Source organism: Lepidochelys kempii, chromosome 18 (assembly GCF_965140265.1).
Source record: "Lepidochelys kempii isolate rLepKem1 chromosome 18, rLepKem1.hap2, whole genome shotgun sequence".
NCBI lineage: Eukaryota > Metazoa > Chordata > Testudines > Cheloniidae > Lepidochelys > Lepidochelys kempii.
Genome location: NC_133273.1, coordinates 4,167,268 through 4,185,391, shown reverse-complemented (window position 1 = coordinate 4,185,391; position 18,124 = coordinate 4,167,268). Strand labels below are relative to the sequence as shown.

Below are 18,124 nucleotides of genomic sequence, written 5' to 3'. Positions count from 1 at the left end.
GCTTATCTAAAGTGATTTCCAGCACAAATCCAGGTTTTCTCACTCTCCACCCCCCCACACAAATTCACTCTCCTGCTGGTGATAGCCCATCCAAAGTGACAACTCTTTACACAATGTGCATGACAATCAAGCTGGGCTATTTCCTGCACAAATCCAGGTTCTCACATCCCCCCCACCCCCATACACACACAAACTCACTCTCCTGCTGGTAATAGCTCATCCAAACTGACCACTCTTCAAGTTAAAATCCAAGTTAAACCAGAACATCTGGGGGGGGGGTAGGAAAAAACAAGAGGAAACAGGCTACCTTGCATAATGACTTAGCCACTCCAAGTCTCTATTTAAGCCTAAATTAATAGTATCCAATTTGCAAATGAATTCCAATTCAGCAGTTTCTCGCTGGAGTCTGGATTTGAAGTTTTTTTGTTTTAAGATAGCGACCTTCATGTCTGTGATCGCGTGACCAGAGAGATTGAAGTGTTCTCCGACTGGTTTATGAATGTTATAATTCTTGACATCTGATTTGTGTCCATTTATTCTTTTACGTAGAGACTGTCCAGTTTGACCAATGTACATGGCAGAGGGGCATTGCTGGCACATGATGGCATATATCACATTGGTGGATGTGCAGGTGAACGAGCCTCTGATAGTGTGGCTGATGTTATTAGGCCCTGTGATGGTGTCCCCTGAATAGATATGTGGGCACAGTTGGCAACGGGCTTTGTTGCAAGGATAAGTTCCTGGGTTAGTGGTTCTGTTGTGTGGTATGTGGTTGTTGGTGAGTATTTGCTTCAGGTTGCGGGGCTGTCTGTAGGCAAGGACTGGCCTGTCTCCCAAGATTTGTGAGAGTGTTGGGTCATCCTTTAGGATAGGTTGTAGATCCTTAATAATGCGTTGGAGGGGTTTTAGTTGGGGGCTGAAGGTGACGGCTAGTGGCGTTCTGTTATTTTCTTTGTTAGGCCTGTCCTGTAGTAGGTAACTTCTGGGAACTCTTCTGGCTCTATCAATCTGTTTCTTTACTTCTGCAGGTGGGTATTGTAGTTGTAAGAAAGCTTGACAGAGATCTTGTAGGTGTTTGTCTCTGTCTGAGGGGTTGGAGCAAATGCGGTTGTATCGCAGAGCTTGGCTGTAGACGATGGATCGTGTGGTGTGGTCAGGGTGAAAGCTGGAGGCATGCAGGTAGGAATAGCGGTCAGTAGGTTTCCGGTATAGGGTGGTGTTTATGTGACCATTGTTTATTAGCACTGTAGTGTCCAGGAAGTGGATCTCTTGTGTGGACTGGACCAGGCTGAGGTTGGTGGTGGGATGGAAATTGTTGAAATCATGGTGGAATTCCTTAAGGGCTTCTTTTCCATGGGTCCAGATGATGAAGATGTCATCAATATAGCGCAAGTAGAGTAGGGGCTTTAGGGGACGAGAGCTGAGGAAGCGTTGTTCTAAATCAGCCATAAAAATGTTGGCATACTGTGGGGCCATGCGGGTACCCATAGCAGTGCCGCTGATCTGAAGGTATACATTGTCCCCAAATGTGAAGTAGTTATGGGTAAGGACAAAGTCACAAAGTTCAGCCACCAGGTTAGCCGTTACCTTAGTATTATAATGACCCTGGGCCAAGTATGAAAGTGCCACTTCAGCCCTCGATCCTGCAAACACTTTTAATATGTGTTTAACTTTGCTTTTGTAAATTGTCCCATTGCAGCTAATGGGACTGCTCACGTGCTAAAGTTATGTACGTGCTTCAGTGCTCTGCTGGGACGGGGCTTAAAATAAAACATTATTATTAACATGAAAGTAAGCTACTACTTATTCAAATATTTCTCTGAGTTACAACTAGGATAGAGAAAGATAAATTTAAAAAAATCAGATTTTAAAAAACATGTAAACATAGACCTCTTAAAAATTTATATTTGAATTTGCAGTCATTTTTCTTATGGAGAAAGGTTGTTATTCACTTTTATAATAATTTAAATACATTTTAAAATGTACAGTTTAATATGTTGAGTCAGTATATCTTGCATTGAGAATCTATGCAATTGTGATCCCAGAATCATATCCCATATATTGTTCAGTACAGTAACCTACTTTATTAAACAGTAAAAACAAAACTCAATGAAGACATTTTATAGCCCAAGCTTTAGAGCAACACTGAGGGTTGTACTGGTAACTTGCTGGGTAATAGATGCTGCCTGTTCCCTAGGACTGGATCCTGCAAGCTTGCTTCCTTCCAGGAGTGCAGATGTAGTGCTAACAAGCCCCAAACTCTAGCTGATTATGAGATGGTGAAGGCTTCTTAGTGAATTTTTTCACAGCTTTACCATAGGCATCAAGGACAAGAATCATTTAGATTGCTCCAGTCTTCACTGGCTTTAGAACTGTCTTTAAAAATGGCTTTAAATGTGGTTCAAACAGTCAAAGCAAAGCAAATTGCTAACAATTATACCTGTTTATGGGGCCAAATCATGTTAATCCTGTATTTAAAATATATTCTTGAGATCACCTAGCCACAAACATTATTTTAAACATGGAGTTAACACTGTTTGTTCCCCACCTGTCTATATTGCTCAGCCAAACCCTGCTATAAAAATCAATTTTGCTACTAATACATTTGCATTGTGGTTAAACAGTCCCACAGCTAGGGAAGATGGGTCTCAGGAGCACCTTGGCCAGGGAAGATGGACTTAGGAGTAATAGAAAGGAACAAAGTTTCAGCTGAACCTTTGAAAAAAATTCATTATGATGGGAGCTGGTAGAACATGGAATAATCACAAAAGGAAGATGGTGGTGGCCCAGTCACTTGGATCATTTAAGACTGTACTGTGCAATGTTCTGGAAAATGAGCAAAAGGAAAGGGCAAAACACATGCCCTTTTTAAATACTGTGTAATAATTTTGTATGTTAATTCTTTTTCCTTCTCAATAGGTAACCGATATCTGGCATGCCCATTTCAGTCGACTGATTCAAGTCCAATCACAAACTCTGACTTCTCCAGCAGAAATTAATATATTGTCTGAAGAAGTGGAAATCAGTGAAGAACCTCTGAGTAAATCCAATTTTCAGTATTATTATTATTCATAGAACACAGAAGAGTTTGAAGGGAAGGAGCCATAGAATGTTCTCTAGTCCTTTCCACTGTTTATTTTTGTATGAGTCTTGGGAGTCTGACATTTCTATAGACCAAATCCTGTGGGGTCTCTTTGAGCCATTAGCTTTAAGAATTGAGATTTTGATGTCACTATCTTTCAGAAATTAGTTTCCATTGAAGCATTTTCAGTTATTTACATTTTTCTTATTTAAGTTGAAACCCACTAAAGTGAAGTTTCAGCCTGTTGAGGTATGTGTATGGCCCCTTATCTCTTTAACCAGTAGAACCCCATGGACAAGTTATGTTCTGGAAGTGGAACATATTAATCTGTCTAATAGTCTCAGACCAGGGGTTGTGGAAGCCCCATCATATAAGTGAAGTGCTAGCAAATGTACTGCTTTATATGGAACAGTCCTGCACTGATGGGAGACAAGACAGCGTAGATGCTCTATCTTGTCTTTTCCATCTACAATGGCTATGATTCTGTGACTGTTCTCAGAGAGGACAGGATGATGTTTCAGTGTACGTTTGTGTGACATTACTTCCATTTATAAAACTATTATAAACTATAAGCATAAACTATTGCAAAAATCTCACACTGAGAAGTTGCTGCATGTTGCCAGCTTCAATAATCACAGTAATGTAAGACTTGCTGTTTCAGGACAGACAGTACAATGATGTGCAGTAGTATAAATCACTTCTATAGTGCAACCTTCTTCAGAAGCTGAAACATGTCTATTGACTTCTCATGATATCCGCTGTGGATAGCAAAAGTGAAACAAAAGCAGACAAAATGCAGAACACAGGTTTGCATTTTAAGTGACAATCAGCCCTAAAGAGCCATCCTCCGATGGGGCCCCTTTCAGGGCCAGCACCGCAAACCCTATTCCAGGGTCACTTCTCAAGGTGCTGCATTTTACAGACCTTGAAGGCACATGTCATCTTGCTTCAGGAGATGCACTTCACCACCAGTGTTCCACCACAACCATCTATTGTGCCAACTTCAGTTCTTGCCATGTCAATTGGGGATATCCTGGCAACAACAGAGAGAGAGAGAGAGAGAGAGAGAGTCTAATGGAGTGGGCCTCAGTCACTGACCTACAACTTCTCTAAAACCCAAACCAAACCTCCATATTTCACTTAGCAGATGGGCAACAGTCTCTTCACCCAGAATCATCTTTTCATCTTCCACACAACTGCCGCTAGTGGTCGTAGAGTGGAAGATGCTTGAAGCTTTTCCAAAGTCTTAGCCTTGGCCATCCTTGATCACCCCAGGCCTGTGGAGATCACTAACAAACCGCCTACAGAAGGCTGAGTGGTATTTTCTGAATGCCTGGTAGGAGGCCTTTTAAAGCAGAACTAGAGGCATCTATTAGTGAGCTGGCTGAATTGGACTTGAAATGTCCAGCCAATATAAATGACTCCTACCAAATTTTCTCATTTAACTGCTGGATCAAACTAGGCACAATCAACGGAGAGAGACAGGCACAAAGATGGACCATAAAAAGACTTTTTGGAGATTCCAGTCACAGCAAAAAGGAGTTTTCAGTCACTGCAAATGCTGTTCTATTCCAGCTAGTAGCTAATGACCACGCACAGAATTTGAATAAATCTTTCAGCTATGTGCTCAGAACTGAGGTTACAGAGAGATGACAGGCTCCTAGTGTGGATTCAAACCTGTTGGCTCCTTTTTCACACAAAGAACCAGGTCATTAAGCTTATGAAAACGGGAAAGGCTCCAGGCCTGGATTATAATTTATATCCATATCAAGTTCCTACTTCACCAGGAACTGAAAGAAAAAAGCCTGCTGCTTTAGTTCCTCAACTGATGTTTTCCAAGACAACTGCATTCCAAAAATCTGGCCCAGAGCAAAGGTCGTAGCCACTCTGAAATGAGGAAAACCACTGGAAGATCCCTAGAGCTATTGACCCATCTCTCTCCTCTGTGTCAGATACATGCTTATAAAGAGACTGATTCTGATGCACATCAGCAAGGTTATCAAACCACAATTACCCTTTGTTCAGGCTGGTTTCAGATCTTGATGATGTACCCAAGATCAAGTCATTCGCCTAACACCAGACATCGAAGATGATTTCAAGAAAGTTGGTGCCGTTATGGCTGATCTGTCAGCTGCATGTGATAATGTCCGGCATGTGGGGCTGTCAGGTTGTTGCAGACTGTTCTCTGTAAGCCCTTGGTGCGGTTCATCATGGAAATGATAACGAATCAGAGCTTCACCTTGCAAACTGGAAACAGTCAGTTGGCTTAGGCATCTCTGTAACAGACTCCCACAAGGTTCCATTCTACCTTGTTTCCTTTTCAACAGTAATATATGTTACTGTTTGATTTGTTTTAGAAACTGCAAGTTTCCTTATCAACAGCTAAGACCAATAAGTATGTACATGCGGATGATATCTGTCTTGCTGATGTGGCATCTACATGGTATCGAAGGGTCACTCAGCCAAGAAATAAATGTACTGGCCATTTACCATTGTTAGTGGAGACTTTAAGTGAGTCTAATATGGTGGCTGCAACTTTCCTTTTGAACGGTTGTCTGGCCAATCTAATGGCCAATGGCTCTGCAATCTCATCCGCCAGCTCCTTTAGCACGCTCGGAGTGGCCGTTCCTGTATTCATGTCCAGTGGTGCCGGCCCAGTGCCAATATTGGTACAACAGCACATCAGGGTGACAGTTATGTTCTTATAGAGTGGCAGCAACTTTGGGATAGAGAGACAGACATGCACAAATTTCAGAAGCTGTAATTTTCACCCACCCTTTGCAAGTTGGTATGTAGATCTTGAACTAGGCTTAACAAGCTGCTGACTGGAATGGCCAGAGTGACTGCCACAGTGCAGAAATTTAACATAGCCCAGTCTTCACAGCATGACTGCAGGGCAGTGATGCAGATGGTCAAACATGTGGAGGAGTGCACAATTAGAAGATTAGAGGGTAGATTGCAGCATCTTGCTATCCTTGATGATGCAGCAGTTAAATGGCTGAATAATCTAGATATTGACTTGTGACGCACATCAGAGAAGAGGCTGAAAGAGCAAACTTGCCATTTGCAGGTGAAAATATAGAGATTTTAATATGCTTACTTTTCGAATTTGTATGGAAATCAGATATCAGTGTGATGTGAGGTATAAATGCCTAAACAGAACAGATAGTTAGCTTGTTTTAGTAGTATGTTATCTTGCATGCTATCCATCCATCTTAAATGTTTCATTCTCAATGTAGATGAAGCTCAGCAAGCCGAAGCGAGTCAAGTACTGGATGCAATATTAGATATCAGAGAACAGGCACCAGAGCAACAGCCTGCGAAAACTGCCAGTGTAATACATGCTCTTGCAATGCTTCATTACTTGATCTTGGATTTACCAAAGGCAAGTCTGACCTAGTGATTGTTTTCATTTTTAATTAACCCACTATATTTTTGATTCACACTATAACATTAAATGCAGGAGCGCTTGCCTCAGAGAATGCATAATTCATGGGGAACAGTATTTTACTGCTTTCTAGCAAATAGAGCCACATTCCAGTATTTATTTATTTATTTTAAATACCGAGGAAATTAAATTTAAAAATACTATGTTAATGTTAAAGTTACAAAGCAAAGTACCCAAAACCAGGTAATGGCAAGTTAAAGTTCCTTATACAGCTTAGACTCTGTGTTACAATACAGTCTTAATTGCATGATTACATACCACTTTCTGTCATTCAGCACGCAGGTTGGATGTTGTGCAGTGACTGAGACAAGGGTTCTATATATGAATGCCTGATTTTGGACCTTTTTGCAGTTATCATGATATAAATATGGATTCATTCAGTCTGCTGAAGTCAATGGGTTTAATTTTGAATTTGCACTAGTGTATTTGAGAGCAAAGGGTTAATATTTTCAAATGTGTCAAGGTGCCTCTATTTTGGGGCATCCATATTTTAAAGGGGGTGGATTTTTGGAAAGTGCTGAGCACTGCCCATTTGAAAATCAGACCCCTTTAATTTGTCTCAAGTTGGGCATCCAAAATCATCAATCACTTGTGAAAGTCGTGGCTTTTGTGCGTGAGTGAGGCTGGGGTGTATACTGATAAGGTTGGTGTGTTTTATGCATCAGGATGAGGTCATGTCACAGTAACAGTATGTGATCCTGTTATTCAAGACTGTATCAGAATGATTACAAACAAGGGGGCAGAGTTAAGGTTGCACAAGTTGAAAATTATTAGAGATGGGTAAGACTTCCTTATGAACAGAGATGGAAACAACTGGGAATGTTTAGTTTGGAGAGGAAGCCAGATGGTAGAGTTATGCAAAATAACAAATAGAGACTGTAAATACATGAACAAAGACTTTTTAAGATGTTTGAATTAGCACTGCATGACATTTTGATTTAAAAACTTGCATGATACAGTATAAATGAAGCAAATGTTAAATGGATTGAGAACTGACTAACTGATAGATCCAGAAAAGTAGTTGTATTTGAAAAACCATAAAATGTGATTATGACACAGAGATTGATGGAATGGTAAACGATGGCATATTATTCAATAGTTGCCCACTAGGAGATTTCTTACAACTTTCTCCAAAGCAGCTTGTGCTGGCTGCTCTCTGAAACAGGATAATGGACTAGAAGAGCCTTGGCTCTGATCCAGTATGGCAATTCCTTTGATCCTGTCTGTATATTTTTCCTACCCTAGTGAGAAAAGGCTGTATAACTATTTCATGGCAATTATTTTGTATCTTTTTTTAAATGTCGTTTCAGGCTCATGATCTTGGGATGAAAGCTTTTCTAATAACCAAACAATTGCCAAACCAAGATGCATCAGAAGCTATTCATCATCTATTAAAATTGATTAAATCCAAACCTTTCTACACAAAATAGGGTGCGGTTTCTTCACCTCTTTATCTTTTCAACTAGGTTGCATTACGAGTGTTGTACTTTTGCCTGCTATCACCTGTCTAGAAACATTCTCTGTATATTTGTTTGCTTTTATTAAAATTATACTTTATGCCAGTTTTAGTTTATCATAGCTGACTTGATTTTATATGGATGGTGGTAATATATAACAATATAGCAGGGTAGGAAATGAGAATATGATCAAAACAGGATTAACAACTTTAAGACAAATGCGTAGCCAATACGATGAACAAGCAAAATATGCAACAATTTCTCCATGCTGTCCCTCTGAAAAGTTCTCTTAGTACAGTATATTTCAGTGGCGGAGATGAATGTTCTGTCCTTGTTCTTTTCTTCAAATGTCTCAGTTTATAGCTTTCAAATATGGTCAAGCAGACAGCTTTGAGGAGGAAATGTTTTAGATCTCCTGGGCAGAAAATCCTATTCATCTGCTACCCTCCAATTTCGAACGTCCAATTATGAGGCCCTTATGGCCAAATACGATTATAAAAGTTATTCTAAGCTGGAGGAACTTTGCTAGGATCTGCCAGAGGAAAAAAGGGAACAATTCCTGCCCCTCATTTCGGATGGTCACTTAATAGCCCTCAAGGCCCTGCAAGCCTCCCTGGACTGCGCTAACATAACTGCCCGATCTATTGCTACTGTGGTAGTAATGCAACGTGCCTCATGGTTGCACCTTTTTGGATTCCCTAAGGAGGTGCAAAATACGGTTGAGGATCTCCCGTTCGAGGGACAAAAACTCTTTTCTGAGCGCATGAACAGCTCCTTACACTCATTGAAAGACTCCCAAGCCACTCTAAAATCCCTTGGTGTGTACACACCACAGCCAAAACGGAGACCGGGGAAATATCAGCTCCCTCCATGATCTTGCCCTCAGCCATACTACCCACAGCAGCCATTTGACAACCAACACCGTCATCACCGACTTCCCAACAGGTGCAGACAATCGCCTGCATGAGGGACACTGTCCCAAACTCCCTCTCATAAGCAACAAATTTGAAGGTGGGTCGAGCTCCAGAGACCCTCCTGCCTGCTCCAGTTGCCCCTATCATCTGTAACGCCATCTACACACCAACAGTTTGGCAATTGCCTAACTCCATTTTTAGCATCTTCAATGCTCATTACCTCGGACAGATGTGTCTTAGAAATACTAAAGGAAGGTTACTCCATCCCCTTCCTGGCCATACCATCCCACCAACCCCCCTCCCTGTCCCTCTTCAGGGACCCTCTCATGAGCCCATATTGGAGAGGGAGGTAAGACATCTTCTTCAACTGGGAGCCATAGAACCAGTCCTCCACAACACAGAGGACGCAGTTACTACTCTCATTACTTCTGACACAAAAGAAGTATGGCAGTTGGTACCCCATCCTAGACCGTTGCAATCTCAACAAGTTTGTCAAACTACAACGTTTCAGGATGGTCACCCTATCCACCATCATCCTTGGAACAGGGGGATTGGTTTTGGGCCTTTGACCTACAGGACTTTCATATTGCATCATGTGACAGGTTGAATCCCCCCACTATCCGGGATGCCACCTGATGCACTGGTGTCCCATTGCGTCTACCCGTTCCACCAGTCTGGGCTTCCTCACCTTGTCCTTGCTGTGCCAGGCCCTCAAGCCTTCTCTAGCACACACACAAGTAAGGCCACACCCAGCTGCAGACTGAAATCTGTGTGGGAAATCTGTGTGGGAAAATTCAGTTGGGGATTTACTCAGCACTCATGTGTGCACCTCCCTTGGGGTGTAAATCCAAAATAATATTGTCTTGTGCTGTATAGAGAGATCTGCCCTCTCCCTCAATGTGGAGAGAGAAATGCACAGCTTTTTGTGCCCCCCCCCCCAGATATGAATGGCATAAACTGGGTTTTAAAATAAACAAGAAATAAGTTTATGAACTACAAAAGGTAAATTTTAAGTGATTATAAGGCAGGGGTGGGCAAGCTATTGCGCGCCGGCCACATCCAGCCTGCCAACTGATTTAATTTGGACCTTGAGCTCCTGCTGGGGAGTGGGGTCGGGGGCTGCTCTGCATGTGTGTGCCGCGGCTCTGCGTGGCTCCCGGAAGCAGCGGCGTGTCCCCCCTCCAGCTCCTATGCAATGGGGCAGCCAGGGGGCTCTGTGCGCTGCCCACGCCCCAAGTGCCCCTCCTGCAGCTCCCATCAGCCAGGAACTGCAGCCAATGGGAGCTGCAGGGTGGCACCTGCAGACAGGGCAGCATGCAGAGCTGCTTGGCCATCCTTCTGTTTAAGAGCTGGAGAGGAGACATGCCACTACTTCTGGGAGCTGCTTGAGGTAAGCACTGCCTGGAGCCTGCACCCCTGAGCCCCCTTCCCCAGCCCGGAGGCCCCTTCCACACCCTGAACTCCTCATTTCTGGCCTCACTCCAGAACCTGCACCCCCAGCCAGAGCCCTTACCCCCTCCTGCACCCCAATCCCAATTTAGTGAGCATTCATGGCCTGCCATACAATTTCCATAACCAGATGTGGGCCTTGGGCCAAAAAGTTTGCCCACCGTTGTTATAAGGGAAAGCAAAAAGCACAAAGCAGATTACTGAGCAAATAAAACAAAACATGCAAACTAAGCTTAAGAAACAGGTTACAAAATGTAATTTCTCACCCTAAATGTTGTTGTAGGCAGGTTACAGGGTTTTTGTACCTTAGAGTTCCAGTTATTTCTCTTTACAGACTGGACTTCTGTCTCAGTCTGGGGTCAGCCCCTGCCTTTCCCTTCAGGTGTTTTTAGCCATCTTCCTTCTTGGATGTGAAGGCAATGGAGAAGAGTCTTGATTGATTTACTCCCCAGCCTTAAATAGAATTTACATAAGGCTGGAGCCCTTTGTTTTCAGTGGAAAAATACCAGCAGTGTCCAAGGTGGTACTCAGTACCAGGTGACATCATAAATGACCCTGCAGTGTCAAAGCAACATCCCAGGAAGCTCCTCAGGAAGGTGGGAGATTAGTATCTCCAAAGTTCTATTGTCCTTCTTAAATGGCTCATTCAGGCTGATTGCCTGCTGTCTGGTAGGCATTTCCCCAAGTACACACACAGTTGTAATGGTTACATAGTCAATATTCCTAACTTCAGATGCAGAAATGATACATACATACAAACTAGATAAACACATTCAGTAGATCATAGCCTTTTCAATAAGTTTCTTGAGCAAATGCTGTAGTTGCTTTTGGTAACTCTCAGTGGGATCATAGGGTAATGGCTTGTAGAAAGTGGTGTTGGAGAGCTGCCGAGCAGCCTCTTGTTCATATTCCGACCTATTCATGATACTGAGAGTTACCAAAAGCAACTACAGCATTTGCTCAAGAAACTTCCTGAAAAAGCACAAGATCAAATCCGCACAGACACACCCCTGGAACCCCAACCTGGGATATTCTATCTATTACCCAAGATCCATAAGCCTGGAAATCCTGGATGCCCCATTCTCTCAGGCATTGGCACCCTGACAGCAGGATTGTCTGGCTATGTAGACTCCCTCCTCAGGCCCTACGCTACCAGCACTCCCAGCTACCTTCGAGACACCACTGACTTCCTGAGGAAACTTCAATCCATCGGTGATCTTCCTGATAACACCATCCTGGCCACCATGGATGTAGAAGCCCTCTACACCAACATTCCACACAAAGATGGACTACAAGCCGTCAAGAACACTATCCCCGATAATGTCACGGCCAACCTGGTGGCTGAACTTTGTGACTTTGTCCTTACCCATAACTATTTTACATTTGGGGACAACGTATACCTTCAGATCAGCGGCACTGCTATGGGTACCCGCATGGCCCCACAGTATGCCAACATTTTTATGGCTGATTTAGAACAACGCTTCCTCAGCTCTCGTCCCCTAAAGCCCCTACTCTACTTGCGCTATATTGATGACATCTTCATCATCTGGACCCATGGAAAAGAAGCCCTTGACGAATTCCACCATGATTTCAACAACTTCCATCCCACCATCAACCTCAGCCTGGTCCAGTCCACACAAGAGATCCACTTCCTGGACACTATGGTGCTAATAAACAATGGTCACATAAACACCACCCTATACCGGAAACCTACTGACCGCTATTCCTACCTACATGCCTCCAGCTTTCACCCTGACCACACCACACGATCCATCGTCTACAGCCAAGCTCTGCGATACAACTGCATTTGCTCCAACCCCTCAGACAGAGACAAACACCTACAAGATCTCTGTCAAGCTTTCTTACAACTACAATACTCACCTGCGGAAGTGAAGAAACAGATTGATAGAGCCAGAAGAGTTCCCAGAAGTTACCTACTACAGGACAGGCCTAACAAAGAAAATAACAGAATGCCACTAGCCGTCACCTTCAGCCCCCAACTAAAACCCCTCCAATGCATTATTAAGGATCTACAAGCTATCCTGAAGGATGACCCAACACTCTCACAAATCTTGGGAGACAGGCCAGTCCTTGCCTACAGACAGCCCCGCAACCTGAAGCAAATACTCACCAACAACCACATACCACACAACAGAACCACTAACCCAGGAACTTATCCTTGCAACAAAGCCCGTTGCCAACTGTGCCCACATATCTATTCAGGGGACACCATCACAGGGCCTAATAACATCAGCCACACTATCAGAGGCTCGTTCACCTGCACATCCACCAATGTGATATATGCCATCATGTGCCAGCAATGCCCCTCTGCCATTTATATTGGTCAAACTGGACAGTCTCTATGTAAAAGAATAAATGGACACAAATCAGATGTCAAGAATTATAACATTCATAAACCAGTCGGAGAACACTTCAATCTCTCTGGTCACGCGATCACAGACATGAAGGTCGCTATCTTAAAACAAAAAAACTTCAAATCCAGACTCCAGCGAGAAACTGCTGAATTGGAATTCATTTGCAAATTGGACACTATTAATTTAGGCTTAAATAGAGACTGGGAGTGGCTAAGTCATTATGCAAGGTAGCCTATTTACCCTTGTTTTTTCCTACCCCTCCCCCCCCCCCCCCGACGTTCTGGTTAAACTTGGATTTAAACTTGGAGAGTGGTCAGTTTGGATGAGCTATTGCCAGCAGGAGAGTGAGTTTGTGTGTGTGTGTGTGTCCCCAGGGGGGGGGGGGGAGAAGGGGGGGTGAGAGAGCCTGGATTTGTGCTGGACATGGCCCACCTTGATTACCATGCACATTGTAGGGAGAGTGGTCACTTTGGATGAGCTATTACCAGCAGGAGAGTGAGTTTGTGTGTGTGGTTTTTGGGAGGGGAGTGAGGGGGTGAGAGAACCTGGATTTGTGCAGGAAATGGCCCACCTTGATTATCATGCACATTGTGAAGAGAGTTGTCACTTTGGATGGGCTATTACCAGCAGGAGAGTGAGTTTGTGTGTAGGGGGGTGGAGGGTGAGAAAACCTGGATTTGTGCTGGAAATGGCCCAACTTGATGATCACTTTAGATAAGCTATTACCAGCAGGACAGTGGGGTGGGAGGAGGTATTGGTTCATATTCTCTGTGTATATATAAAGTCTGCTGCAGTTTCCACGGTATGCATCCGATGAAGTGAGCTGTAGCTCACGAAAGCTTATGCTCTAATAAATCGGTTAGTCTCTAAGGTGCCACAAGTACTCCTTTTCTTTTTGTGAATACAGAGTAACACGGCTGTTACTCTGAAGCCTTTTCAATGATACCTCACATGACCCATCTTGCATAAAATGTATCTTGTGGGTTAGGTCCTGCTTTGAGCGGGGGGTTAGACTAGATGACCTCCTGAGGTTAGAATCATAGAATATCAAGGTTGGAAGGGATGTCAGAAGGTCATCTAGTCTAACCCCCTGCTCAGAGCAGGACCAATCCCCAATTTTTGGCGCAGATCCCTAAATGGCCCCCTCAAGGATTGAACTCACAACCCTGGTGTTTAGCAGGCTAATGCTCAAACCACTGAGCTATACCTCCCCCCAATTCCCTGATATTCTATTATTATGTCCCTTCCAACCCTGATATTCTATGATTCTATCTTAGTTATGCCATATTTGTATAATAATAATATTTCTATGAAGAATATGGGGTGTAACGTTACACAGTACACCCTGCTCAGAAATGTTTCCTACAATTCATCATCAGCCATGGTCACTACCAGTACAGGGTACTACCCTTCAGACTATCCACAGCTCTGCAAGTTTTTTCCAAAGTACTCACAGTGGTCGCGGCCTTCCTCTGCAAACAAAGCATCACCATTTTCCCATAGCTAGACAACTGCCTTCTCAAAGTACCTACTGTCTGAGATCGAAGTGCTCCAAGCAGTCCACGCTACAATGACCCTCTTTACAAAACTAGGCCTCCGTATCAATTTTGCAAAGTCCACACTAACCCCAGTGCAAACGCTGCAATTCATTGGCCATCTACTCGATGCCAAGCAGGCAAGAGTGTTTTTACCACCTCACAGGTTCACAGCGATAACACACCTACTCTCAACCAACTGAGCATGCCCCCAAATCCCAGCACATACATGCCTCCAATTTCTGCAGCTATGTTTGAGGTCAAACACGTGAGGCTGCACATGCCATGTCTTCAGGGCTGACTCCGTACACTACATCTTCCTCACTAGCACAGCATGCAAAAACTCCTGTCCATGCCAACCCAGGCCAAGGACTCACTACTGTGGTGGATGTACCCTGACAATGTTTGTGCCAGAGTCCCCTTTCTTCAACTTCCTGCTACCGTGATACTTACCACTGATGCCTCTTCCTCGGCTGGGGAACGTAACTATTCAAACACACTATACAGGGAAGATGGATGCCCACTGAGTCACCTTACACATCAACCTTCTGGAACTGAGGGTGGTCCACAATGCCTGCCAACATTTTCTACCACTCCTCAGAAACCAAACTGTTCGAGTAATGATGGACAACCTTGCTTGCATGTATTACATCAACAGGCAAGGAGGTACCAGGTCTCATTCCTATGCTCAGAAGCAATCAAGCTACGGAACTGGTGTATGTACGATGACATTTCCATATCTGCTGTGTATCTCCCTGGACATCAAACCACGACAGTGGATATGCTGAGCAGAACCTTCTCGCACAAGCACGAATGGCAGCTGGACATGAGAGCACTCTGACGCATCTTCCGCCAATGGGGTCACCCCACTAGACCTTTTTGCCACTCACGAGGCCACCCACTGTCCTCAGTTTTGTTCCAGAGCAGGCCTGGGATGCAGTTCACTAGGGGATACATTCCTTATGAACTGGAACGTGCCACTTCTCTAACCCTTCCCTCCCTTTCCCCTCCTGTTCCAAGTCTTATACAAGATACAGAAAGATTGAGCTCTGGTTATACTAATAGCACTGACATGCCCATGACAAGTCTGGTACATGTACCTGCTTCACATGATACTCTCTCCAGCTATAAGCCTTCCCCCAGCATCGTGGCTCCTCTCTCAGGACATGGGATACATTCACCATCCCAATCGGCAGATGATCCACCTGAAATCATAGAATCATAGAAGATCAGGGTTGGAAGGGACCTCAGGAGATCATCTAGTCCAACCCCCTGCTCAAAGCAGGACCAACCCCAATTAAATCATCCCAGCCAAGGCTTTGTCAAACTAGGCCTTAAAAATCTCTAAGGATGGAGATTCCACCACCTCCATAGGGAACCCATTCCAGTGCTTCACCACCCTCCTAGTGAAAGAGTTTTTCCTAATATCCAACCGAGATCTCCCTCACTGCAACTTGAGACCATTGCTCTTTGCTCTGTCATCTGCCATCCCTGAGAACAGTCTAGATCCATCCTCTTTGGAACCCCCTTTCAGGTAGTTGAAAGCAGCTATCAAATCCCCACTCATTCTTCTTTTCTGAAGACTAAACAATCCCTGTTCTCTCAGCCTCTCCTCGTAAGTCATGTGTTCCGGTTCACTAATCATTTTTGTTGCCCTCCGCTGGACTCTTTCCAATTTTTCCACATCCTTCTTGTAGTGTGGGGCCCAAAACTGGACACAGTACTCCAGATGAGGCCTCACCAATGTCGAATAGAGGGGAATGATCACGCCCCTCAATCTACTGGCAATGCCCCTACTTATACAGCCCAAAATGCCATTGGCCTTCTTGGCAACAAGGGCACACTGTTGACTCATATCCAGCTTCTCGTCCACTGTAACCCCTAGGTCCTTCTCTGCAGAACTGCTGCTGAGCCATTCGGTCCCTAGTCTGTAGCGGTGCATGGGATTCTTCCGTCCTAAGTGCAGGACTCTGCACTTGTCCTTGTTGAACCTCACCAGATTTCTTTTGGCTCAATCCTCTAATTTGTCTAGGGCCCTCTGTATCCTATCCCTACCCTCCAGCGTATCTACCTCTCCTCCCAGTTTAGTGTCATTTGCAAACTTGCTGAGGGTGCAATCCGCACCATCCTCCAGATCATTTATGAAGATATTGAACAAAACCCGCCCGAGGACCGACCCTTGGGGCACTCCACTTGATACCAGCTGCCAACTAGACATGGAGCCATTGATCACTACCCGTTGAGCCCGACAAGCTAGCCAGCTTTCTATCCACCTTATAGTCCATTCATCCAGCCCATACTTCTTTAACTTGCTGGCAAGAATAGTGTGGGAGACTGTGTCAAAAGCTTTGCTAAAGACCAGGAATAACACATCCACTGCTTTCCCCTCATCCACAGAGCCAGTTATCACATCATAGAAGGCAATTAGATTAGTCAGGCATGGCTTGCCCTTGGTGAATCCATGCTGACTGTTCCTGATCACTTTCCTCTCCTCTAAGTGCTTCAGAAGTGATTCCTTCAGGATCTGCTCCATGATTTTTCCAGGAACTGAGGTGAGGCTGACTGGCCTGTAGTTCCCCAGATCCTCCTCCTTCCCTTTTTTAAAGATGGGCACTACATTAGCCTTTTTCCAGTGGTCTGGGACCTCCCCCGATTGCCATGAGTTTTCAAAGATAATGGCCAATGGCTCTACAATCACATCCGCCAACTCCTTTAGCACTCTCGGATGCAGCGCATCCGGCCCCATGGACTTGTGCTCGTCCAGCTTTTGTAAATAGTCCCGAACCAATTCTTCTTCCACAGAGGGCTGGTCACCTCCTCCCCATGCTGTGCTGCCCAGTGCAGTAGTCTGGGAGCTGACCTTGTTTGTGAAGACAGAGGCAAAAAAAGCATTGAGTACCTTAGCTTTTTCCACATCCTCTGTCACTAGGTTGCCTCCCTCATTCAGTAAGGGGCCCACACTTTCCTTGACTTTCTTCTTGTTGCTAACATATCTGAAGAAACCCTTCTTGTTACTCTTAACATCTCTTGCTAGCTGCAACTCCAGGTGTGATTTGGCCTTCCTGATTTCACTCCTCCATGCCTGAGCAATATTTTTATACTCCTCCCTGGTCATTTGTCAAATCTTCCACTTCTTGTAAGCTTCTTTTTTGTGTTTAAGATCAGCAAGGATTTCACTGTTAAGCCAAGCTGGTTGCCTGCCATACTTACTGTTCGTTCTACACATCAGGATGGTTTGTTCCTATAATCTCAATCAGGATTCTTTAAAATATAGCCAGCTCTCCTGGACTCCTTTCCCCCTCCTGTTGTTCTTCCAGGAGATCCTGCCCATCCGTGCCCACAGTCTGCTTTTCTGAAGTCCAAGGTCCGTATTCTGCTGCTCTCCTTTCTTCCTTGTATCAGGATCCTGAACTCGACCATCTCATGGTCACTGCCTCCCAGGTTCCCATCCACTTTTGCTTCCCCATCTAATTCTTCCCAGTTTGTGAGCAGCAGGTCAAGAAGAGCTGTGCCCCTAGTTGGTTCCTCCAGCACTTGCACCAGGAAATTGTCCCCTCCACTTTCTAAAAACTTCTTGGATTGTCTGTGCACCGCTGTATTGCTCTCCCAGCAGATATCAGGGTGATTGAAGTTTCCCATGAGAACCAGGGCCTGCGATCTAGTAACTTCCGTTAGTTGCCAGAAGAAAGCCTCGTCCACCTCATCCCCCTGGTCCGGTGGTATATAGCAGACTCCCATCACGACATCACCCTTTTTGCTCACACTTCTAAACTTAATCTAGAGACTCTCAGGTTTTTCTGCAGTTTCATACCGGAGGTCTGAGCAGTCATACAATGCAACTCCTCCACCTTTTCTGCCCTGCCT

The 18,124-nt window shown here is 44.5% G+C and overlaps 1 protein-coding gene across 2 annotated transcripts in view; it reads left to right on the top strand.

The window, feature by feature from the left end:
• Positions 1-8,093, top strand: part of ZMYND12 (zinc finger MYND-type containing 12) — a 36,469-nt gene extending 28,376 nt beyond the window's left edge. For both annotated transcript variants that reach the window (XM_073316521.1, XM_073316522.1), the window contains 3 exons: positions 2,920-3,040; positions 6,322-6,467; positions 7,841-8,093. In XM_073316521.1, the coding sequence (XP_073172622.1) occupies positions 2,920-3,040; positions 6,322-6,467; positions 7,841-7,960 (387 nt within the window). In that variant the 3' untranslated portion in view covers positions 7,961-8,093. The remainder of the gene's footprint in view (positions 1-2,919; positions 3,041-6,321; positions 6,468-7,840) is intronic.
• The last annotated feature ends 10,031 nt before the right edge of the window (positions 8,094-18,124 follow it).